Source organism: Papilio machaon, chromosome 18 (assembly GCF_912999745.1).
Source record: "Papilio machaon chromosome 18, ilPapMach1.1, whole genome shotgun sequence".
NCBI lineage: Eukaryota > Metazoa > Arthropoda > Insecta > Lepidoptera > Papilionidae > Papilio > Papilio machaon.
In genome coordinates, this window is record NC_060003.1 from 5,800,003 (window position 1) to 5,825,496 (window position 25,494).

Genomic DNA, 25,494 nt, shown 5'->3' on the forward strand with positions numbered 1-25,494 from the left:
GTTATCGAATCTAAAGAAATTATTTTGATGTTTTTTTTTATTCTACATATTTCGATTATTAATTTAATCAATAAAATAGTTTACAATTAATAATTTACATATTTATTCTTCAACCATATTCAATAATCTGTCCATACCAATCGGTCCAAAAGATCTGCCACCATCTTCCGAGTACATAATAACATTTCTTATAACATAACATTGCATCGCTCCAATCTTGTACAATGGTCTTCCTTCTCTGGTCTTCCCCGGTATGGGTACAAAAGTTATCCCCTTTTCTATACACCTAGTTTCTAGAAGTTCAGAGAAACTCTTATGTGGGTTGGTAACGGCTAATATCTCGTTGATCTTTGACACTTCTTTGGTATCAGGAAGGGTAAAGCGAGGAGGAGGGGGAGGCTCCACGGTGTCAATGTCAGTACTTCTGTTCATCATATCTAACGCTTTACGGAAAGCGTCACGAACAGCTGGCTCTTTTAAAACCTCTTCGGGGAACATTTTCTGGAAAAATTTACATTTTATTTTTTACCTTAATTATCTTACATATAATAGATAAAGTTATATATACCAATATATATTAAAAGTATTTAAAAAAGCAAATAAAAAAAATGAAACTTATTATTGTAATTTAGTATAAGAAATATGTGCAAAAAATAGTACAGACCAAGAGTTTGGAGATGTCGTTTATCATAATAATAAAAAAAGTAAATAAAGCAGTATCAAGAGGTAAAGATGATAACACAAGAGAGGGATGACTGAAAATTGTTCCATCGACAAGGACACCATAGTTCATAGATTTCCAAAAACAATCTAAATCAGGGATCCTCAAACTATTTTAGACATACTTTTCCAAAGCCAAATTACCTAATTTTAAGATCAATTATTGTTATTATTATTATTTTTTATTCTGACTTAGATCAAAAGAATTGATATCTATTATTTATTTATTTATTTATTATTATTACATAAAAAGAACAAACCTAGCCTGAGGACAGAGTGTGAATTAGCAATGCTTTAAGTTCGATATCAACCACTTTGGGAATTCCTGATCTAAACTATGGTATAAATACTAATATATTTCAAAATATTAGCAGATGTTTGAAATTAATGTACCAATATTTTTGTAACTATTCCAAATAAGCTTCAATGCTTATGTTTTAAATAGTACACTTGATTGCTATAGTGTGTGGTGTGAGGTGCGAGCTGACCTTGAAGTTGGTGTAAGAGTTGAGTACAGTGGCGTGCGGCGGCGCAGTGTTGAGCCACGCGGCGAGCGCGGCCAGCCAGCGCGGCAACAGCGCGCGTGCAGCCAGCGCCGCCACGCCCCCCGCACCCGCCACCTCCACCCACTGCACGCACCACGACCACGCGGCTGACACACAACATTCACTTATATTATATATATAACTAGTTTTTACCCGCGACTTCGTCCGCGCGGAATAAAAAATGCACACAAGATAAAAAAAGTTCCTATGTCCGTCTCCTAGTTCTAAGCTACCTCCCCATCAATTTTCAGCTAAATCAGTTCGACCGATCTTGAATTATAAATAGTGTAACTAACACAACTTTCTTTTATATATATAGACTAGTTTTTACCCGAGACTGTCCGCGCGGAATAAAAAATAGAAAACGGGGTAAAAATTATCCTATGTCTGTTTCCTGGTTCTAAGCTACCTGCCCACCAATTTTCAGTCAAATCGATTCAGCCGTTCTTGAGTTATAAATAATGTAACTAACACGACTTTCTTTTATATATATATATATATATATATAGATATAAGGCTTGAAAATATTGATATAGAGTAATATATCATTACTAATTGTCGCCCGTGACTTCATCTGCATGGAATTCAAAATAGTAGCCTATGTGTTCTTCCAGACTATGTTCGACTATATTCCTTGAGTCTAATATCTTCTAACATCCATCATAATTAAATTAGTAAGATTTTATAAGCAACCAAGATACATTTTAGGCTCAGTACTTTCGTGTCACTAAATTTAACAATATCTTCTCCTTTCTCAAGTATAATGCATATATTTTACTGAACTAGCAAAGCAACTGAACTTGTTAAGTCATAAAGTTGTTCATTGAAAATCACTTTCAACAAGAATGGTGACTTACTATTCTCTCTGCCGACCAGTTCAATGGGTGCATGCTGCAGACAGTGTTCCAGTTTGGGCAGCACGTGATGCTGCAGCAGGGGGCGAAGCGCCGGGCCCCAGGCGCCGCGCCATGCTGACAGCAGCTCTCGGGCAGACCCATCAGCTGGATGCCATGCTGACAGCGCAGCCGCCAGACGAGACCGGATCAGAGGATATGTGCTCGTGTTCAACTCACTACCTGAAAATGTCACCAAATAACAGATGTAATAACTGATTCTAACTCTTTGAGTCAGTTTGGTATAGTCATATTCAATGGAAATTTGAAATTAAATTTACACACGACATTAATTTTGAATTTAATTATATATCCTGTGAATATTACCTTACTCTTTTTACCTACAATCTGGGTGCGATCAAACAGTAAGGTGTTCTGAGATATCTTCATCATCAGCTCACTATATGTCCTCACTGAGGAGCTCGGAGCCTACTCAAAGTTAGGAGTGACTAGGCCATAGTCAACCACGCTGGCCCAATGCGGTTTGGTTGACTACATATATATCATTAAATTTCTTCTCAGATATGTGCAGCATCACAATGTTTTCTTTCACAGTAATAACGTTGGAAATGCACATATGTAAATCGAAAAACACTTTGATACATGGCAGGATTCAAACCCAGGACCTGCAGATTTTGTTTGAATGTATCTCTAGAACGGCTCAACGGATCTTGATGAAATTTGGCACATTTCTAGAACATAGTCTGGAATAACACATAGGACATATTATGTTTTTTTTAATACCACGCGGACAGAGTCGCGGGCGACAGCTAGATTTTTAACAAAAGCGTTATATCAGAGAAATTTCACAGTAAGGCTCTATTTCCTTTAAAATAATAGAAGCAAGATTTGAGCCTTGAAGAAAATTGTATATAAATAGTGGAAAAAGGGTTTAATCAGTTACCGGCTAGCTGATGCCAAGGTAGGACCCAGTGGTGCAGCGGCTGGGTGTCCCCTGTGGGGTCCCAGGCTCGCACAGCGGCCAGCAGGCGCGGCACCACACTGCGAGCTGCACACGTCTGCAGGATCCACTCGGGGCACGCCGCTGCCCACCGCTCGAACACCGCCAACATCGGCTCCGGTCTTCGGGGGTTCCACACCCTGCAAGTATACACAAATATTAAATCTTTACCTCATTCTTCTTATTTCATACAATATTTATAAACTAGCAGTTGCCCACGACTTCATGCACACAAAATTAAAAAATGTCACCCGGGGAAAGTGTAACTTCCCAACAATGAATTTCGAAGCCTATTCAATACAAACAAACAATCAAATAGATAGAGAATAGTGTAGATAACTTTAAAAAATAAAAACTGAAAAATTCGTCAAACTAACTCAGCTGCAGACGTAATCCTTGGTATAAAGTGTTGCCAGAGCAGACTGTTGTACGCTGGTTCTGTTAACAACTTCTTCCACTTGAGGAACGCTGGTACAGGCTCGTCAGGACACTGCAGCGGCTCCCACTGAGCCAGCAGTGCACTGATCAATGGACTCACTATAGTCCCACCTATTGTACCCAAACCGAACATTTCGTATTCCAAAGGAAATGATTCCTAGAAACAAAATTAACATAATATAGTATAGCATTATTCAAATATCTTGGCATTTTAAAGTCATCTGTGCGCTGCGCATCCCTCCCTTTGCGCAACAACTTGTACTTGTAGTACGATGTTCTGAGCAGTTAAGATATTTGGAAAATACAATACTAAACAAGTAGTATATAAATTTCACTTAGCAATGCGTCTAATGGACTAGAGTGGCAATACTATCTTAGACTATAAGAGTATATGCAGAAGCCTTAAAAACAAACTTAAAAAATATCTTAAGCATTTAAAAAACAAAATTTACGTTTAGAAGGTCAAAGTACAAAGAAATTAAAATAATCCTCGAACCAATTATTAACTTCGACCAATAGATTTTATTTTCTATATAGTTTACTTTTTTATCTACCCTCAACTCTTATAAAAACAGTCGACGTGTAAAATCTCTGATTTCTAATGAAATTATGAAGACATACCATCAAATCTTCTAAAACTTCATAACATTTCTCCAGAGATAGATCAGGTTTGTTCAACTCTTCTATCCTGTGAGTGATGGCTTGCACTTTTTCTATCACCACATCCTGCTCTTGTAACTTTATGTTGCAATCTTCCAAGTCTCTTTCTAGTACTACTATTTCATCTTCTGCCGCTTGAAGTTCACGAGCATTTTGGATGATGTCCTATAAATATTACTACAATATATACGATTTCACATACGTTACACAAAAATAACTATAAACAAACCAGAATATACTATCTTTTGCTAACTAAGTAAAACCAACAATATATAATCCCATTTTTTCTATATTTAAGCCCTCAATTTACATCAAATGCTAAGTTGAAGCCGCAAGCGCAGACCGTTTGTACGGGTTTCCACGAATTAATAATAATAATATCCCATTACTATTTATGGCACTACTGAACCATACCATACTAAATTGAAGTCAAACACTTGATCTGGTCATGTTCTTCTGGAAATATTGCTTACTGAAGGAGGTTTTTACCTCATTTCCTGCTTTTTTTTATATTACAAGGTGGTAAACGAGAGCCACATGAATTCGCCGAAATGGCGAAGCGACCGCTGCCCATAGACATTCGCAATTGCATATGCGTTGCCTTCCTCCTACGACGAAAGAGGAGACGCACAAAAAGAGAATATTTAACCTTCCTATACATCTCCATCAAATCCACTTCCCCTTCCTATCCTTTCCTTATAAGAAAAGGGGTGGCAAGGAAAAGAGAATTAAGATTAGTCCTCCGGTACCACACTCATCAGACTGTAGTTGGAATTACTTCCACTTGACGCCTATCTTCTGTGTGGTTGTGGTATTTCACTGAGCGAGGACAATTCCTGCAACTGATGTTGTTGTTGCTGGCGTCTATCACTGTTAAATGTTAGATTCTAATAGCATGCCACTAGATTATAGCTACCTGTTCGCAGCTATCAACGACGAGCTGTAAGTTGTGTGTGAGCTGGGGAGCGGCAAAGTGTCTCAGCTGACGGCGTGGCTCATGCTCGTAGCGAGGTGCGGCGGCCGCCAGCGCGTGGTATCCACTCAGTACACGCTTCTGCTTACCCGTCATATCTATCACTGGTACACGAGCCAGCTCGCTACTGTGTACCAATATGTATAACGTCACATAAGTATCAGTGGAATAAACTAAAATGCCTGAGTATTCTTACATACCCAGAGTAAAGCACCATCACGCTAACCATGTTGATAGTATGATTCAAAATGTAAAAAAAATTAAAATTGTAAACGTTAAAATTAAATGTAAAAATGTAACTGTAAAAATTTATAAAGATGTAAAAAGTCTCCGACCAAAAATGTCAGGGGAAAGAGAGAGCGACACAACGCTGTAAAAAAAAAAAACTAAAATGCCTATCTGTCGTACTCACTTATACCTAGAATCCTTTTGTGACCAATTAACCTCTCTGAGTGCGGTAGCTAGACTTTAAGGATGTTAGAAGATCATATAAAAGGTCAATGGAAAAGAATAATAAAAGCAGAACCTAAAAAATTAACTCCTTAAAAATTTATAATTCTTTTGCAGTTTCTCTATGGTTAATACTCATATAATGCATGCATTAGAAAAATTATTGTTCTTCTCTCCAAAGACGCTGATAATGAAATATTTTAGAAGTACCTGCCAATAGTATGCATCGTAGGTTTACCCTCTTGTATCACATCTGCTGAATCTCTGTAGAAGTAACGTCCCTTGTGCGACTTCTTCCAGTTGTAATTCTTCTCTGAGGTCCCCTTCTCTTGATCTTCTTTCTCTTTAAGCCGTTTTTCCTCTTCTTTTTTAGCTTTTTGCTTAAAAAAATAAAGTAATTCTAAGTTAGATTAAATAATATTTATTTTATCTATATCAAAAAATACTAAAACCTAACTTAGACCTAGGATTTAACACCCCAATATGTTACTATTCCCTTAATAAACACATACCACAAGAATTGAAAAAAAATATATACATATGCTATTTCACCCAAGTAATAGAATTGAATCTTAAAATGTAACATTTCTACTTACAGTTGATTTTTCAGGTCCATAAGCTCCAATAGCACCGCGCCCTTTCCTTACAGTCGCCTCCACTGGTGCAGAAATACCTTGAAGTTCTTTACCAAGACCTTTACCCGGTTGATAACCCATCTGTAGAGAAATTATTAATACAATTTTTGGTTAAACTCTAAAGTTTATGTACCGTCAAGTTGGGGGTTGCAACTTTTATGGCGAATAGAGTTATATCTAAGGACTTACTAGCCAAACTTAAAAGTTGCGGTACTTCACAGTTTAGTTATTGAATAAATATAATAAAGATTCTTTAATGCATCAACAACATCAGTATCGCCTTGGCTCCTTAATTAGGTTCACCTGTATTTAAGGAGCCAATGACCTCCCTTTCTATTGCATCATATAAAATAGACAATGAGTATAACAAATGTAGCATATCTAAATCTAATAAAATCTCTTATAATAGGTCAGATTTTCCACTACTTTTGACGTAACTTTGACAGTTTTATTTAAAAAATGGACAAAGGCTTTACAGTCTCACGTCATGTATTTTACTTAAGTAAATTTCAAAAATACTCTATTTAAATTGATTAAAGTTTTTTAAACCAAATATCCTATTAATTTTGATTTGATTTTTTTTTTTGTCAAAAGTATTTTGTCAAAGGTATTTTGGTTTAATGAAAGATACTCTTATTACCTGTAGGAGTAGTTTAGCACCAATGCCCTTAGTATGTTTTTCCCATGCTCCAACACTGCCACCAAGGTTGGCTGGTTTCAGTCCTTGACCTTGTCTTCTTATTCCAGCAGTGTCAGTAGGTAATGGTTCATCATTTGCTTCTTCATCAGAACTATCAACTATCAATGGTCTGGATGTTGATGCTTCTTTAGATTCTAATTCTGTGAAATGAACCAGATATATTTATGCCATAAAATTAAATTAAGGAATGAATTTCACTTTAAAAAGTCTAAGCAACATGGTAACTATTAAAAATTTTCAGTAATTTTTAATTAAGGTTATAATGTTTTTGTTACAAATTATGTTAAAACATAAACAAGTGTAATTCTGTTTTTAGGAAATAAACTAGCTTTTGCCTGCGACTCCATCCACGGAATTAAAAAAAGATCTCTATAAGTAGCCTATGTGTTCTTCCAGAGTATGTTCATTTGCAATAAATTTCATCAAGGTCCATTGAGCCAATCTGGAGATACCTTCAAACAAATATCCATCCATCAAAAATTCGCATTTATAGTGTCTTAATTTGAAGTTACCTTTATTTGGATCTTTCTTTTTTCCTGCTTGCTGTACCCCACCAGCCACAAACCCAATAGGTGCTGTAAAATCTTTTTGTTTACGAGACCTTTGCCTTATATTGTCTTCATTGTCTTCTTCATCACTGTCCTTTGCCCAAACACCTAAAAATGCCAATGTTATGTTTATTACTGAAATCTATATCTATACAGAAAACAAATAACTTTGAAACTTTTTATGATAAAATTATATCAAAAAATGTTGTATCTTATTGACTTACCATAAATTTGATGCTCTTTTTTAGCTTTTCTCTGTCTATTCGGATTGAATTCATTGTCCAGATCATAATCAGTTATTTCGAAACGTATTACTTCGTCGTCAGACATCTTGCACTATATTTTAAAAACAATAACAAGATCAAGAAGTGTTCATTAAAATATATATTTTATTTTCTAAAACATAATGGTAGTGTGTCCACACGTACAGGTCAGTTACTTAATCTTAATTTATAACTACTTGGAGTATAAATAATGAATACTAAAATACTAAATATTTAGTGACGTTAGACTAGTTATTATTAATAAAATTTAATTCAATGTCATTCACAATTACAAACAACACTTGGTAAAACTCTAGCAAAATTTTAATTAATTGTTATGTATCGTGTATCCTATACTGTCATTTTTTAACATTGACAATACAACAAACAACAATCAACAATGACATTTTGATAAAATCAAAGCGAAGACTATCGATACATACTGCCACGGGCCCCAGCGCATTAACATGGATTTTGTCCAGATAAATATGTATTCTCATTAATCTATTCTCTTTAAAGAAACTTTAAATATTATTTTATTTTACTTTATTGTAAATATTAAACTGTGAATAAAATAAATAGAAATCATAAAAGTATTTCTTATTGGATACTGGATGTACGTTCCATTCTACCATTTTGTCAAGTTTGTGTTCTTCGATTTTGACGTAATAAAGTAAAATGCTGTGAACCAAAACATTTATTAAATTTATTCATCTAATAAACAGTTAATTGTATGTAATGTAAATTGCAACAGCTAAGATGCTTAGCAGATTTTCCGATGTTTTACAAACCGCTGCGGACGTAGTAAGTTTCATTGTTGTTGAAAATAAAAGTAATTTAATTTTCTATCGCCGAAAGGACTAATACCCTAATTTTTTGCTCATATTAGCTTGCGCCACCGGCTTCTAGATTAGAGGACTTTCAATACCATTGGAAAATGATAATTCATTTCTATCAGAATTACGACGATTGCAATAAAATCCATATAGAAGATACAAGGATTCCTCATCATTTCCATCAGATGTTGCAGGTTTGCTTATTATTTGTACTTCATGGTCATTTCCATTGTTTGATCGACATTCGCGACCTTCATCTTTTACCTAGTTTATTATGCAACATAAATTACATCTTAAAATATTTGTGGTAAATATTTCCTAACATAAGTATTGGCAAATATGTCATAGTGAATGTTTTATAACATTAAATACTAACCACATCTCTGCAACCCAAAGTAATTTTTTATGATAAGTTGTTATTCTAAACATGTCTTTGTAACTATTTACTCTCATTTAAGGTAACTCTAAGCTCAGAATAGTTTTATTCTTAACAACACAGTAAATATATTATTACCAAAGTTAGACATATTGTCTTTTAACCACATCCAACACTTTTCATGCCATTAGATTTTTTCATATACCAATTTTTTATAACATGATAAAGTATACTTACCCCTAGTTTATGTGAATTAAGTTGTGGTAACAAAAGCATTTATTTCTAGCTTATAGTAGATGAAGAGAAGGAACAGCAAGGTGGTACTGTTGGTCCATGCTTAGAGGCTGTAGTGCAGAGATCAATATGCTGGTTGGATGCTCTAACAGCACTTGCAGCGGCCGACAGACCACCTGGGGCAAGGTCACTAGCCTTGACCACTGGGACTGCGTTACTCAGACGGACAAGACAACCTTGTGTTAATAGTGCACATGTGTTTAGGCCTTTACAGGTGGGTCACATTGGATTACTTGTGTATGGTAGTTTTATAATTGTATAAGATTTATTTTATACTAAATGATTCAACTTCATAAGCGTGGAATAAAAAAAATTGTAACCTATGTCTTCTTCCAGACTATGTTCTACATCTATCCCAAATTTCAGCTAGATCCATTCTCCTGTTGTGGAGAAACCTTCTAACAAACATTCATCCATCCATTTAAACTTTCTCATCTATATATATAAAAGAAAGTCGTGTTAGTTACACTATTTATAACTCAAGAACGGCTGAAATGATTTGACTGAAAATTGGTGTGCAGGTAGCTTAGAACCAGGAAACGGACATAGGATAATTTTTACCCCGTTTTCTATTTTTTATTCCGCGCGGACGGAGTCGCGGGTAAAAGGTAGTTTATAATATTAGTATGATAACTTTATTTTGTTTTTATTATATAGTTAAAAACCTTATTTAGACTGATACATTAGACTCTTTTAATTTCTTCCTTATTGAATTCAGATTTTTATTTCCTTTATATTTCTAGTGCTAAGGAAAAATCTATAATAGTATTAAAAACCAATAAATATTTATTATTTAATCTAATTTACAGAGGATGTTAATACAATGCAATGAAAATCCTGCTTCGCCTACAGAAAGAGAAGAAGTAGAACTATTACTGACTCTTTGTGGACTTGTCAGGAAAGAGCCCGGTCTTGCTAATATTTTTACAACACCATTTGTAGAAGATAAATCAAGTTTATTAAGCATACCTGAAGATATACAAAAACTTATACCGTTGAAAAGCAAAGTGCAAATGCCAAAAAAGAATCCGTTATTTGAAGTTGAAATGATGCCAAATCCTATGAGAAATATATCTATAGTTCGAAATAATTCTAAAGAAGATAGTGCGGTTACGAAATCTAATAGTTCTATTGCCGATGATAATGCATCATGTAAAAGTCAGAAAACGGTGTACGAGGATAATGATAAATTTCTATTGATTGATCTGTTGCTGTCTTATTTGAATAGTGCTGTAAGTATATAAGATTATATGTTATTGTACATAAAGATAATTGCTTGATGTTAAGTGACAAACCATAGACATCTAACATACTAGAGAAGAGATGATAAACCTTTATATATCAAAGTGCCATTTTTCTAAAGTAATTTTTAATTAAATCATAGGTCTGTCATATATAAATCTTAACTTTGTTATTACCTATTTTAATTATTTAGTTTATCACTAATTTTTGTCCGCAGGGAATAAAAATACTTGATATTGTCTATGTGTTCTCCCAGACTATGTTCTATATCTACGCCAAATTTCATCAAGACCAATTGAGCTGCTCTGGTGATACCTTTTAACAAACATCTATACATCCAACTAAACATTTTAGTGTAATATTTTTTCATATAAAACAAGTTATATCAATTGAAGAATAGTAGTGTATTTCCGTTTGTTTCACATCAAAGTTACATGTTATATGTGAACCTTATCTTATCTTTTGTCATTAAATTTACAAGTTTTGTAACTTGATAACAAACAGTTTATATTTCAGTATTATGAAAATATATCGTAATTTCTTACAAATAACTGTTAGATATGGTTTTATTTATGTATTATAATTTCACTGTGATTTCTAAGCAACTTTGAAAACCAGTATGTTGTTTAATTTGTATTTAATAAAATATTAATATATTAAATGAGAAAGTTTGTGTAACCAAATGGCTTACCAGATCTCTAGAATATGTAGAACATAGTCTGGAAGAATGCATAGGCTTACTAAGTTTTTTTTTTTAATTCCATAGTCTCGGGCAAAAGATAGTAGGGTTATAGAGTTAGATTGGTAGTCCAGATTCCAATAATTTATCCTTGTTGACCTGCGTTTCTTCTTAAACTTGTGAACTCATAATTTTATCCCTCCATCGTAGAACTCTGAAGGGTTTTCCGTAGGCCCCAGGTCTCTGGACCACTTTGCAATGCCCTGGTCTAAGTTGATTTATTAAACGTAGCTTTTGCCCGCGACTCCGTCCGCCCAGAATTAAAAAAAACTTAATAAGTAGCCTATGTATTCTTCCAGACTATGTCCTACGTCTGTGCCAAATTTCATCAAAATCCGTTTAGCCGCTCCAGAGATAACTTCAAACAAAAATCCATCCATCCAAACATGCGCATCTTAATATTATAAATGCGAATGTTTAGATGGATAGATTTTTGTTTGAAGTTATCTCTGGAACGGTTCAACGGATCTTAATAAAATTGGCCACAGATATAGAACATAGTTTGGAAGAACACATAGGCTACTTATTACATTTTTTTAATTCTGTGCGGACGGAGTCTAAGGCGACAGCTAGTTTATAAATTGTAAGATTGTGAGATGTTTTAGGACAACCAAGTGGTCTTGCGAGCATGTGAGGGTATAATGATAGTTTCATCACTGCCGGAGGATGATATAGCCAACTTGGTGACAAGCTGCAGCCCAGTTTGTGAGACGATCATAGACAAACTGGCTGAGAAGTACAAGAGTATACCGCCACACGTTGATCCTAATGATGTAGACCATTTGAATATAACTTGGGCGTGAGTTTTTCTATATTTCATTGTATTTTTTTATCAATAAAACAATATCTATGGACGTATAATTCACAATTTTAGTGGCTTTTGTCCTTCGAGTCAGATTTTAACTTTTAGGTGATGTTCTTAAAATTAATCTTGGATAAGTATATGTATAATCTTGATAAAGGTATAGGTGTAAGGCAAACCTTTAATTGACAGAGGGGACGCACAGAAAGAAGACATTTCCAATGTCTTACCCTTTGTAAGGCCCCCATTACTTCTTAACAAGAAAAGGGTGGGATGGGGAAGAGGTTTAAAATTAGACCTCCGGCAAACACAATTATAAGACTGTACATGCAATTACTTCTGTATGGTCGTGGTTTTCCATCGGGTGGTATCCATTCGTGCAACAGATGTTGTTGTTGCTGGCGTCTATCACTGCTATTTTTTTAGCCGACTTCAAAAAGAAGGAGGTTATCAATTCGACTGATTTTTTTTAATGTGTTACTGCGAATCTCCGCCCCTGGTGGTCCGATTTTGATAAAAATTATTTTAATCGAAAGGAAGTGCTTGCAGATGGGTCCCTTTTTTTTTTTTTTAAATAACTAGAAGACTAGTAGATTTGGAATATAGCTTCAAAATTTGTTGCGAAAATTAGGGACATTTTTGCTTTCAGCGCTTACGTAGGCTAAACTATAGGACCTACATAAAAATGATGTATGGCGAATTGTAGCTCTTTAAATGTGCTAAATAAAAGTCCGCGATAGCATATATCTATCTTTTTCACAATAACCATTTTTAGTTATTAAGTTAAAATCTGGGAATTACTTTTAATTTTCAAAGATATGTGAATTTGACATAGTTTTGTTACTTGTCAGGTATGTAGCGCAAGATTTTGGTGACAAAGGTTACAATAAATTCAATGGCTACCGTGAACTGACAAGTTTCTTCTCGTGGCTCGACTACTGTGATACATTGATGAAGGTAAATTATGTATTCTTGATATAATTTGATAATATTAAATATATTAATTGACTATATACTTTGATAACTGTTCAGTTTTCTAACAGTGAGAGATGTTTCGTGAAGATGTATAGATAGTTTTTTTTTCGTTTCAGGAATGTCATCCATCTATCGCAGCACATTTGTCTAGAACATTCCGTGCGCAGTTCCTGGAGGCTGCAGGTGAGCTGGCACTGGGCAGTGCTCGCAGCGCCACATTGGCGGCCGCACTGCTCGCTAAGTGTCTACGTGTCGTTGATTCACAGGAATTAATCAATGGTAAGTGTATTTGTCTAGATTCATCTTACTAATATTATAAATGTGAATGTTTAGATGGATGGATGTTTGAATGTATCTCCAGAACGGTTCAACAGATCTTGATGAAATTTGGCACAGATTTAGAACATAGTCTGGAATAACACATAGGCTACTTATACGTTTTTTTTTAATTTCGCGCGGAAGAATTCGCGGGCTACAGCTAGTTTAATCCGGAATTACGAACAATGCTCGTCATTCACAGAGCGAGATAAACTTATGTATTTCCTATATATTTGTCTCTCTTCGAATCTTAACAGAGGTAGACGACAGCAACATCTGTTGCACCATACAGAAGACGAGCTTCAAGTGGAAGTGATTCCTCATACAGTCTAATGATTGTGCATACTGGAGTACTAATTTTAGTAATATTTCCCTTCCCCCACCACTTTCTTATAAGGAAAGAATGGGAAGGGGAAGTGGATTTAACAGAGCTGGGAAGACACATAAGTAGAGAAAATATCCTTTTTCTATGCGTAATGAAAGATACGCATTTGAAATTACAGATATCTATGGGCAATTTCGCTATTTTGGCGAATTTAGTTGATAGAAGTTAAGGCGTGTTGTTACAGAGTTCTCTAACTGGTTGGTTGGTGAAGGTGAGATGTTGGAATGGCCGCTGTTGTTGTCTCTCATTAACAACTGTTTAAGTGAAGATCATGATCTTACTTTGGAAACATTGAGATTTTTCGAGGTAACTCTTTAAGTAGTTAAAAAATATACTATGATAAGATATAATATGCTTTATATTTGTACAAATATGTTCGTTATTACTTCAAAAGCTTGTTAGACAGAGGTCTCTAGCTCTATGTGTATGTTATGTTAACAGTTTATCACAACTGTCATTGTAAAATTTTAAAAAAATCTAGAAATTGTAGCCTATGTCATCCAGGTATAGTGTAGCTTCTTAACATCAATATCACAGCTCACTATAAGTCCCCACTGAGGGGCTGGGTGTCTACCCTAAGTTAGGTGTGACTAGGTCATAGTCAACCACAGCCCAGTGCTGGTTGACTTCACACATATCATTGAATTTCTTCTCAGATATGTGCAGCATCACGATGTTTTCCTTCAACGTAAGAACGACGGATAAATGTACATATGTAAATCGAAACTCGAAAAACAATGGTACATGACGGGATTCGAACCTATGACCTGCAGATTGCAATTCAAGTGCTTAACCCCTGAGCCACCGACGCTCTAACTCTAGCTTTCCAACAGTGATAGAATTTTTTCATATCGTTACAGTAGTTTCAGAGCTTATTACAAACAAACAAACAAACAGATAATCAAAATTTTTATTTTGTATAATATCACTATAGACTATAAATAAAAATAATAGAGTAAATTTAATTTAAAAATTATATTTTTTCCAGACAATAATAGAGAAAGGAACAGAGCACAGTATCAACAGATTGGTACTTTCCCGTGTGTGTTCAAGAGGATACTATTCACCTCAGCCTCTTCTGGAAGATGACGAGAGAGATAGACTGAATGATCTGTCATTGTCTAGGGAGAGGGAGAGGAATAGGTAGGAATTATTTTAGAACAATAGTAATTTCTATAAAGTAGTTAGTGTGTACTTATGTTAGAATTAGGCGCATTTGGGCGACAGCTCAAGGCGCTGGGCGGAAAAAGGCGCCTGACGACTGCGAATTACACTGTCTTACCCTGTTAACCCTCCCCTCTACCACCAAAAGTGGGCAAAAAGTGGAAGCTATAGAAATGTCTTCCAAGACTTCTCTGTCTCATATAACCGTGTTAACTCCCCCCCCCCTCCTCCCTCCAAAGTACGCAAAAAATGGGTGCCATAGAAATGTCTTCCAAGGCGCTGACATTGACTTTTTATTTCAAATAATTGTAATTGTAAGTTGTGTTTTTCAATCGGAAAGATTTTTTTATGATTATCCATTGAGTTCGTTTTTACTCAGTTACAAGCTGCTTAAGAAGTGGAAATCTTATTTACTATTATAAATGTGAAAGTTTGGATGTATGGATGAATGTTTGTTAGCAGTTATCGAAAGAATGGCTCATCGGATCTGGATGAAATTTGGCATTCAGAATATAGTCTGGAAGAAAACATAGGCTACTAATTAAGTTTATTTTTAATTCGTTTCGGACAGTCACGGGGTACACCTAGTGCTAAATTAAATGCTTATAAAGGGTGTCTCAGTAAGAGTGCACTTTTTCATTTTAAAATAAAAACAAGTATTTTATGACAGAGTTGTGATATTTTTATTGTATTGTAAAGAAGACATGTTCCGATTAAATATGGAATAAAAAATCTGGCAAATGACCACCACGGCTCCGATGACAGGCCATTACTCTTTTCATGAATTTTTCCATGACTTTTGCACAGATATGTGGCTGTATCTCACCGACGACGATGACGAGACGACATTGGTTGCGCCGTCCTGCTGAAACCACATGTTGTCCAGATTCATACCGTTCATTTGAGGCCACAAGGAGTCCGTAATCATATTCCTGTAACGAATGCCGTTCACAGTCACTGCAATTTCGGCCTCATTTTCAAAAAAGTAAGGTCCAATCACGCCGCCTGACCAAAATCTGCACCAGACAGTTACTCGTTGTGGGGTGCATTTGTTTCTCATGGATTGCATGAGAATTTTATGAGTCCCAAATTCGACAATTTTGTGTATTCACTAAGCCATTCATGGATCCATATGGATCATCGGAGAAAATGACTTTTTTCGAAAAATTGTGAAATTTTAAGTTGTTGAGAACGATGTTGTATTGATGTTTTCGGATTTTCGGCGACACTCTCGTTTACAGCAGCAATGTTTTCAGAGACCGACCGGTACGTTGCGCAAAGGATTCTTATTATCATATCAATTTTTTGATCACTCTTCGAATGGTTGACGCATTAGGTGCACTTTCTCGGCTGTAATTTTTCCTCTTTTTTGTAATAAGTTTTCACAATTATAACGCGTTGTTCTTTCGAAAAGCGCACCTTTTTTAATAATCGGAATAAACAGAGGTGACAACTGTAAAGTTTCAGACTCGCCACTTGCACGAAAAAAAATATATTCCAATTTTAAAAAGTGCACTCTTACTGAGACACCCTATAGAAAGAGCTCAAAGTTAGTCGCACTAATGAAAAACGGATTTTAGTCAATAGACGTTGTATTTCAGGGAGGCGATGAAACAACTCCAGCATGAAGACCACGTCAATGAGCAGATCAATGACATCCTGCAGCATGAGGGAGTTGACACAAAAGAACAACCCGAGATGGAGAACATTCACAGAGTTATTAATAGGTAAGATAAATCTAATATATAAAATTCTCGTGTCACAGTTTTCGTCACCGTACTCCTCCGAAACGGCTTGACCGATTCTCATGAAATTTTGTGAGCATATTCAGTAGGTCTGAGAATCGGACAACATCTATTTTTCATTTTTTTTTTAACTGCGCGCGGACTGAGTCGCGGGCGACAGCTAGTCTATCTATATATATAAAAGAAAGTCGTGTTAGTTACACTATTTATAACTCAAGATGGGTCGAACTGATTTAGCTGAAAATTGATGGGGAAGTAGCTTAGAACTAGGAGACAGACATAGGAACTTTTTTATCTTGTGTGCATTTTTTTTTTATTCCGCGCGGACGGAGTCGCGGGTAAAAGTTAGTTTAAAATAACGTTATATTGAATATTATTGCTATCTCTGTTTGTTTCACTAAAAATAAGAGAGATAGCAATATTTTCATACAAGTTATAATAAAGAATATTAACCGTTACAACTTTTATCTGTGCTCGCATTTTTTTTTACCTTTCAGCTCGACTCCTAAGCGTAATAGCGTGATGTTTAACACATTTTATTCGTTTTTTACTTTTTGATATTTACGCTTTAAAATATACATTGTATATGGTATTGTTTCCGAAATGTCATTTTTGACAGCTGTCATTAAAAAACGTAATGAAAGGATCGTAAGTCGAGTTACTCGATTTTCACGATTAATCGATTAGGAAATTTTTTACCTAATTAACAGTAAAAAAAGATATAAAATTTGTTACGGAACTCGGACGTCATATATATATGTTGTGTTTAAATTTTTCTAACTTAATGTATTAAATTATAGCTAGTTTTATTATTAAAATTCGGATCACAAAAAAAATCAATATCATTTTTCTTTTTACTAATATTATAAATGCGAATGTTTGGATGGATGGATAGATGGATGTTCGAAGGTAGGCTGTAACGGGTCAAGACATCTTGATGTAATTTGGCATAGATCATAGTCTGGAAAAACACATAGGCTACTTATTTTTTTTTTTAATTCCGCGCAGACAGAGTCGCGAATAACTAGTATAAAATAAAAATACATCTAAATATATGTATGTATGTAAGATAGAAAAAAATACAAATAATTTGAGAAACCTCTTCTTTTTGCTTCTTCCGTTAAAAAAATTCATCCGTAAATATATTGAATAATTTACTGTATAAATCACAAAATGTAAATTTGTACTAGCTTTAAAACTACTAACTTTAAAATAACATTAATTAGCAATTAACTGCTTAACAAAACTTTTTTACAACTTCTAGGCGTCTTGAACTACTAAAACTACGAATAGAAGAAATAATGGCGGACGAAAATACACAAAACACCACAGATAATATTACCATAGAATAAATATTTCATAGATTAAACAGAGGCTATAATTTAAAAAAAACTTTAAAATACTTTTTTTTATTGTGGTTCGGGGCAAAAAATTAACAAATAATTATTTAGGGTTATATCGTTTGTAAATAATATTTTACAGGATTTTCTTGCTCATATTTTTGTATAACATTGAATTTAAAAAAAAAAGTTAAATGTATGTTATTTATAAGATAATAATATAATCATTTATAGGTAGTTAATTTACGTAATTTACGTAAAACTTTTTTTTTTGTGATATGTGAAGGCATTTGCCTTATACAGTAAGAAAATATTGGCCATTTAGTTATTAATAAAATTTAATTTTTAGTACAAAATAATTATTTATAGAGTTTGATAAAATTTATGTTCTTAAGCCTATTGAAAATAACATATTACGTATAAAAATATTGGGGGTAAGAATCAAAACTGATTTGTGATGAATTTTTGAGGTATATTTTTTTTTATAAAAAAAGAAAACTAATTTACAGTGATTTTTGTTATTATTTGTATGTTCTCTTTACAAATAAAGTTTTTATGTTTCTTTTATTTTTTATGCACTTTTTTTTTAGAAAAAACTAACTTTAAAAGTTTATAGTTTAATTATTTGCCACAATTCGCTTATTATTATTGAAACGTAATATAATACTAATTAGAAGGTAACATATCACAGATTTATAAAAAAATTATAATATTTAACACATAACGAAAGTTTCTTGTTTTTTACTTTTGCTTGTTTTTTTTTTTCATTTTACATTATTTATTAATATAAATTGACTTTTATGATGATCTTTGCTAAGCCATTATGATGGAATATAAATGCGTTTATTATGCAATCTAATTTTTGTACGTTAATAAATTGTAAATGAACTTGAGATGGATTGCAAATGAACTTCAGATGAATTTCAAATGAACTCGAGATGGATTTCAAATAAACTTGAGATGGATTGCATACCAACTTGAGACGGATTGCAAATGAACTTCAGATGAATTTCAAATGAACTCGAGATGGATTTCAAATAAACTTGAGATGGATTGCATATCAACTTGAGACGGATTGCAAATGAACTTCAGATGAATTTCAAATGAACTTGAGATGGATTTCAAATAAACTTGAGATGGATTGCATACCAACTTGAGACGGATTGCAAATGAACTTTAGATGAATTGCATATGAATTATTACTAAATCTAAATGAATCTTACTAATCTATTTTTAACCTACAAAATATGTAGAAATATCAAAGATCATCATAATGTCACAAAATTACTTATTACAAATGTCATAAATGTAAATTCAGAGTCACAAAAACATAGCAATCTTTTTTGGAATTTGCTATTTTGATAGTGTTAAGTATTTGTATATATGAAGATATTAAACAGTTTGTCTGTAAGTCTGTAGTTTGATTGTCCCGTACATTTTCAGTTTCCTGTTGCTGTTGCCGCGCGCTGTGCTGTCGGATCCCGTCGGCGCTGACTACGAGCATTACATACACGACGCTCAGAGACATTATCAGGTATCTTACTAATATTATAAATGCGAATGTTTGGATGGATGGATGGATATTTGATCGGTTTCTTACATCTTCGGAACGGATCGATTCATGAAATTTGGCATATATGTAGAGTATAGTCTGGAAGAACACAGTTACATAAATACCAATATTTTTTATTTAATTCCGCGAGGACGAAGTCGCGAGCGATAGCTAGTAGTATATACAGCCCGGCTTTGCTTAGGTATAAAGCCTATGTTACTTGATGATAGAAGAGCTTATCATAGGGTAAAGAATTTTTAAAATCAGTTTAGTAGTTTTTGAGTTTTTACGCTACAAATTATCAGTTAGTTTTTTTTCTTAAAAATATTTTTAGTGATATTAAATAGAAGTAAGAACGGAAGAGGAAAATGGTTAGTTTTAAGATTATATAAAACTAAAAAAATGGATAAAAGAGTCACATATTTTAATAAAATTTATTTTTAGCTCTGGCTAGAAATAACATCAACATTCAGTTGGCCAACGGAACATAATATAGATAATACTGCAAGTTCCACACACAGCTATGATAGCAGGCCTGAGGCCGACATACATCTAGACGAGGCATTCAGACCTCTGCATCGGACCATAGATAATAAGGAGCCTTGGCTCAGAGACAACGGCGATACCAGAGACAAGACGGAATGTTTCTCACAAAAACTAGTCATTCGTTCACGAGATCTAACTTCATCGGTGACGGAAGAAGATTTCGATGAAGGTCCCTTCTTTAGAATGCTTTTTAAACTTCTCTCGGAAATGCATCTTCGACCATATCAAGTGAATTTGCACCTTACGTCTATAATATCAAAGTTGGCTTTGATGCCGTATCCATATTTACATGAGTATTTATTAAATCCTATGTTACCTACCGCTAAAAAGACACAGACACTGTTCAAGACTTTACAAGATCTAGCTAAAAAGTTGACTATGGAGATCCCTCGGATAAAGAATTATAAAAAAGTAATTGAAAATACCAGACTTCAACTGATGAGTGAGGATCCTAGTTATGATGAGAGGTTTGTTTTTTTTTTGTTTTCTATCTTAACGTGACTTCACATTGTCATAGACAATTTTTTTAATGAAATATATTTAGAAAATTTGACATCCAGTTATTGGCTAAAAACTATTCAAAAAATCATATTTTTGAAAACTAATGAATTGAAAACTGAATAATTCAATCCATAGTGACTTTTCTTAGATCAGATGTGTTGCCAGTTACGAATAAATAACAGATAAGAAAAAAAACTTTTTTTTTCCAGCGGTGACCACAACCAACTAGTTGAAAGTTTAATAGTTCTAGAAGAGTTCTGCAAAGAACTGGCCGCTATCGCCTTCGTCAAATACCAGCATGGCATGCATATGCATAGATGAAAGTGTTACCATCATAAAATATAATCGAATATTTATTTATTGAAATAAAAAATGCATTAAAAAGTACATTATAGTTATTTGCAAGTCGAAATTTTTGCTTATAAAAGTATTATCGTTAGAGCTTTTTGTATATTTTTATAAATATTAATGACTGCTTTTAAATTATTAAAATTACGTGAAAAAAAATCATAAAGTTTTCTTGTAAAAATTTTGACATAAATTTGCATAAAATTGCTATAAAAAACAGTGTAATTTTAATATTAAATATTTATGAAAGATATATTTACGTAATTTATGTCTAATTGTAAAGTTTGTTGTAATTCAAATCAGAAAATATTTATTAAATGGATGCTTTAATTTGAGAAAATTAAAATTGCTTTGTTCACTCATTATGTTTCTTTATTTATTTTTTACTTGGCAAAAACTGTGTAAAGTCGAACCTAGATAAGCGAGAGTCAGTCTCCTGACTGTCTCCGTAAGCGAGAGAACTCAGAAACTTTTTAAAGCGAGAAAAATATCACCGTCTCTTTAACTGTCACTTGTACAGGTTAAATTATATTTGTTATTGTTTTAATTTATTTAAATTTTAATATTTATTAATAATTAAATTATCTAGTAAAGTAATGTAAATAATTCCTTATGAATGTGTGTTAAAAATTACGAAAAAGTTATGATGTAGTTAACAGATTTTTTCTTATTGGCTATTACAAATCTGAAATATGTTTTTCAAGAATTTGTAATCATGTTAGGCTGTGTATATTTATCTTTTTAGAAATAAAACACATGTAGTAATTTTCTAGTCTAAACCAATTGATTTTTTTTGTTAAATCCTGTACATATGTTATTTTTTCTTTAAAAATATGACAACGTAATAAATATGGCAACATTATTTTACTATCTGTGCTTTTTATGTGGATTATTAAGTTGAAAAAGTAATGCTAAAGGTTTATTTTATTTTATTGTAAAGTTTAGCCTGTTTTCATCTTAAACAGCTTTTTTCAACTCTATATTGGTTTTTAATTTTTATATATTAATATAAAATATAAATAAATGCATTTATAATTTAATCTAATTTAAGTAACATCAATAGAGAAGTTATTTTGCACAAAAATGTTTATTGTTCACAGTTTAATATAAAATTGTCTATGTTTTATCCGTTGAATAAAAATATACGAAATAATAAGTTGTTTGATTTAAAAAAAATCTGTGGTCAATTAGATTTTTTTTTTATTTCCAGAGATGGTGCTCTAATCGCGAAATATTTGAAACCTTATTTTATTGGATAATTAAATAATACAACATTAAAATGCAATGATGATTATATTTTCTCAAAATTAAATAATGTATTATAAACACGTATTCATTAACCTTTAAACAAAAAAAACTGTTAAAACTATTTACAAACATGGAATTCTTTACGAGTGTCTCACTTCACGGGAACAAAATGATTATATTTGACGCCATTTATAAATAAAAAACAAGTTCATTTAAAAAAAAATTAAAAAATAAATATACGATGGTATCTTAGATTAGGTCTTGAATGTCAAACTAAATCTGTCACAAATTTCGAATCGATTTCTTATAATCGAATAGTCTATTTTCCCATTTTAAAATGAATCAATAATGTTTTATCTGACTTAACACATTCAATGCCAACGATTCAAGTTTATTACTTAAAAGTCAGCAGTGAACGTGTTAAAAATATTTGTAAAATGGCGTTAACATAATAATTTCCTTCTCCAAGCCTCCTGCACTCAAATCACAGAACGTACCTACATAAATATAGTATATAACATATCTATATACTTAAAGTTATTTAAAACTAGCTTACATTAGTTTTAAATAACTCTCGTAAAATTGTTACTACTTGTTAACTATAACAGTCGAACCTGGATAAGTGAGAAACTTTTATAAGCGAGAGAGAGATTTTGTCAGTGGTAGATCCCACAACAACAACATCTGTTGCACGAATTGTCCTCGCTCAGTGAAATACCACGACCTCACAGAAGACAGGCATCAAGTGGAAGTAATTCCAAGTACAGTCTGATGAGTGTGGTGCCGGAGGACTCATTTTAGTCCTCTTTCCTTTCCCACCCCTTTTCCTATTAAGTAAGGATGGGAAGGGGAAATGGATTTGGCGGAAAAGTGGATGCAAAGGAAAGGGAAATTCTCTTTCTGTGCGTCCCCTTCTCCGTTGATTAAAGGTAGGCAACGCATCTGCATTTACGGATGTCTATGGGCAACGGTCGCTTCGCTTTTGTGGTGAATTCAGGTGACCGTTTGATCGTTTGCCATCTTTTCATATAAAAAAAGGTATTTTCCGGCTCCATAAGCGAGAAACTTAGGTTACAGAGAGACTAAGCCAGAGAAATATTGTGGTTCTTTAACATCTCACGTATACATGTTCGACTGTATTTACTTTAAACAACATTATATTTTTTTAATTACCAGAATAAATACAGATTGTACTAACTATCAGAAGTTTATAAAAAGACTGATCAGGAATATAAAAAAAAATATATTATATTTTCAGATATGGAACTAATTACTTTGAGTAGCAATAAAATAAAGAAACCAATTGAACCGCACCAAGATCAGAATTTTCAATATTCTTGGTTAGACTTTACATAAAATTTTACCCATTGAAAAACATTAGGCACTTGAATTCAATTTAATGTCTAAAAGTAAGAGTTCATTGTCATTTTTACAGTAAGAAATAGTAGCGAACAAAATCGACAACCCAATTCCGGGCTGCAGTAACTTGATAAATATCGGTTAAAATGACTTAATATTCTGTCCCTTTTATTATAACCGGTTTTAATTATTTTGTAATTTTATTCAAATTTAATAAATGTATCTAAAATGGATGTTTATTTATGAAGTTATCGTAACATTGACTAAATGAAAGGAACTTATGTTAATTTTTCCTATTTATAGAAAACTTGAAATATGTTGATTTCTTATATTTAACTTTAATTATAATATGATTTTTGATATATTAGTTATTTTACTAGAAAATCCCTTTTTTAACCAAATAAAAGTAACTTCGAGAATAATTAAAAATGGGAACATATAACTGATTTAAAATAAAATATAATATATGATTGAATAAGTGAAAATTTTGTACTTTTTTATATTTTCAAGTGAGACTGATGATGTTATATTAAAAAAAAATTAAGAATCCATCGAAAGTTAAGTCGGAATAGTTTATCTATTGAAAAATCTTAATTTCATACATCTACAAAATTTCAGAATTATTCTGTAACAATTTATTATAAACCAGAAAAGAAATACTAAAAGCAAGAAAAAAAGTAATTCTGTCAACAATTTAACATACTTTTGTATGTTTAAAATTGGAAAAAAAATATTATTAATATATATTTTTTTCAAAGGAACTTAAAGTATCAGGGAATTAATAATTATTTTCAATATCTAAATTCTTTTAAATTAAAAAATTCAAGCAATAATCCTTATTTCCTTTGCAAATACTAATCTGAGATGTTTTTTTTTATTTAAATTAATTTTAGGAAAAATTCAATAGGATTAGGATATACAAAATATGTTTTTCAAAAAATGCAGTTTTGAAAACATAATAAAATATCACAATAAAAGTTGTTAATTTTGGCTAAGCATTTAAATATTTCTAACATCGTAAAAGACAACAATCATTATTTTTAACTGAGATTTTTATAGTATTTTAGGAAAATAAACAAAAAAAATCGTATTACAAATTGATTAAATTTAACAAAAAGTTATACTTTATTATTATTTTTTTTTTAAATTAAATAATTTAGAAAATGATTTCCGGCTAGATTAAACAAGCATTTAATAGACGTTAAGCCAATTATCCTATAATTAATTTTAAATACATAAATTAAGACACAATAAGCAATATTTTTATACATTATAAAATACGATAACATAAAATGCCCAGTAAATTAAAAATTGTCAAATTATTATTTAACATAATTTATTTTATTTTGTCTAAGAAATTAACTGTGTCAATGTTTTTTAATTACTAATTTTAAAATTTTCTGTTATTAATTATTTTTATAAATGAATTTAAAATTAAGAATAATTTTAATATTTATTTCACATCATTTTTTAATTAACTTTATTAAGTTTTTAAAGACTGAGAAAAAAAACGTATATTAAATTTGCAGATTTAACTTTCGTAAGAAAGACGTAATAATTATTTTTTTTTAAAGGAATTATAGAAAATAGTTAGGAAAGTGATTATAAAAAAATGTTTTTTTATTTAATTAGTAAACAGATAAGTAAATAAATAAAAACATCTCAGACTGGGATATTCAACACACGACTAGCTCCGACCAAACTGCAGTATTACTGTCACAGTGTAGTGCACCAACAGACAAATCAGTGTTCAAATTTAATAGATTTTTCATATATTTTTTTTAATTACTCTTCATAATAATAACATTTACAAATTGATTTTTCATATTTAATGTTGATTATTATCTATTATTTAATTTATTAGAAAAATTTGATGTCACAAGTCGTTTCATGTCAATTTAATTAGATTTACTTACATATAAATGTAATAAACATAGT

General features: G+C 32.3%; 2 protein-coding genes across 2 annotated transcripts; one reads left to right on the forward strand and one right to left on the reverse strand.

Moving 5' to 3' along the window:
• Positions 1 to 55: 55 nt before the first annotated feature.
• Positions 56 to 7,985, reverse strand: LOC106721772 (septin-interacting protein 1). The gene is made up of 13 exons (XM_045682143.1): positions 7,952 to 7,985; positions 7,748 to 7,859; positions 7,488 to 7,631; positions 6,916 to 7,115; positions 6,237 to 6,356; positions 5,851 to 6,020; positions 5,134 to 5,317; positions 4,179 to 4,382; positions 3,497 to 3,714; positions 3,063 to 3,259; positions 2,123 to 2,341; positions 1,209 to 1,372; positions 56 to 501 (listed from the first exon to the last, which is right to left on the reverse strand). Exons 2-13 carry the CDS (start codon positions 7,851 to 7,853, stop codon positions 103 to 105), a joined length of 2,325 nt encoding a protein of 774 aa, XP_045538099.1. The 5' UTR covers positions 7,854 to 7,859; positions 7,952 to 7,985; the 3' UTR covers positions 56 to 102.
• Positions 7,986 to 8,451: 466 nt separating this feature from the next.
• Positions 8,452 to 20,962, forward strand: LOC106707695 (FHF complex subunit HOOK interacting protein 2A-like). Its single transcript, XM_045682145.1, has 13 exons — positions 8,452 to 8,590; positions 8,676 to 8,816; positions 9,285 to 9,506; positions 10,102 to 10,524; positions 11,879 to 12,072; positions 12,927 to 13,032; positions 13,167 to 13,329; positions 13,938 to 14,059; positions 14,742 to 14,896; positions 16,519 to 16,644; positions 19,446 to 19,536; positions 19,999 to 20,567; positions 20,811 to 20,962. The coding sequence occupies exons 1-13, from the start codon at positions 8,546 to 8,548 to the stop codon at positions 20,920 to 20,922; spliced, it is 2,469 nt and encodes an 822-aa protein (XP_045538101.1). The 5' UTR covers positions 8,452 to 8,545; the 3' UTR covers positions 20,923 to 20,962.
• The last annotated feature ends 4,532 nt before the right edge of the window (positions 20,963 to 25,494 follow it).

Coding starts and splice junctions, on each gene's coding strand:
- LOC106721772 (XM_045682143.1), bottom strand. CDS start 7,853: ATGTCTGACGACGAAGTAATACGTTTCGAAATAACTGATTATGATCTG. Junction 7,632..7,747: donor AAAAGAGCATCAAATTTATG/GTAAGTCAATAA, acceptor TGGCATTTTTAG/GTGTTTGGGCAAAGGACAGT. Junction 6,021..6,236: donor ATGGACCTGAAAAATCAACT/GTAAGTAGAAAT, acceptor TATTTTTTTAAG/CAAAAAGCTAAAAAAGAAGA.
- LOC106707695 (XM_045682145.1), top strand. CDS start 8,546: ATGCTTAGCAGATTTTCCGATGTTTTACAAACCGCTGCGGACGTA. Junction 9,507..10,101: donor ATGTGTTTAGGCCTTTACAG/GTGGGTCACATT, acceptor TCTAATTTACAG/AGGATGTTAATACAATGCAA. Junction 16,645..19,445: donor ATTCACAGAGTTATTAATAG/GTAAGATAAATC, acceptor GTACATTTTCAG/TTTCCTGTTGCTGTTGCCGC.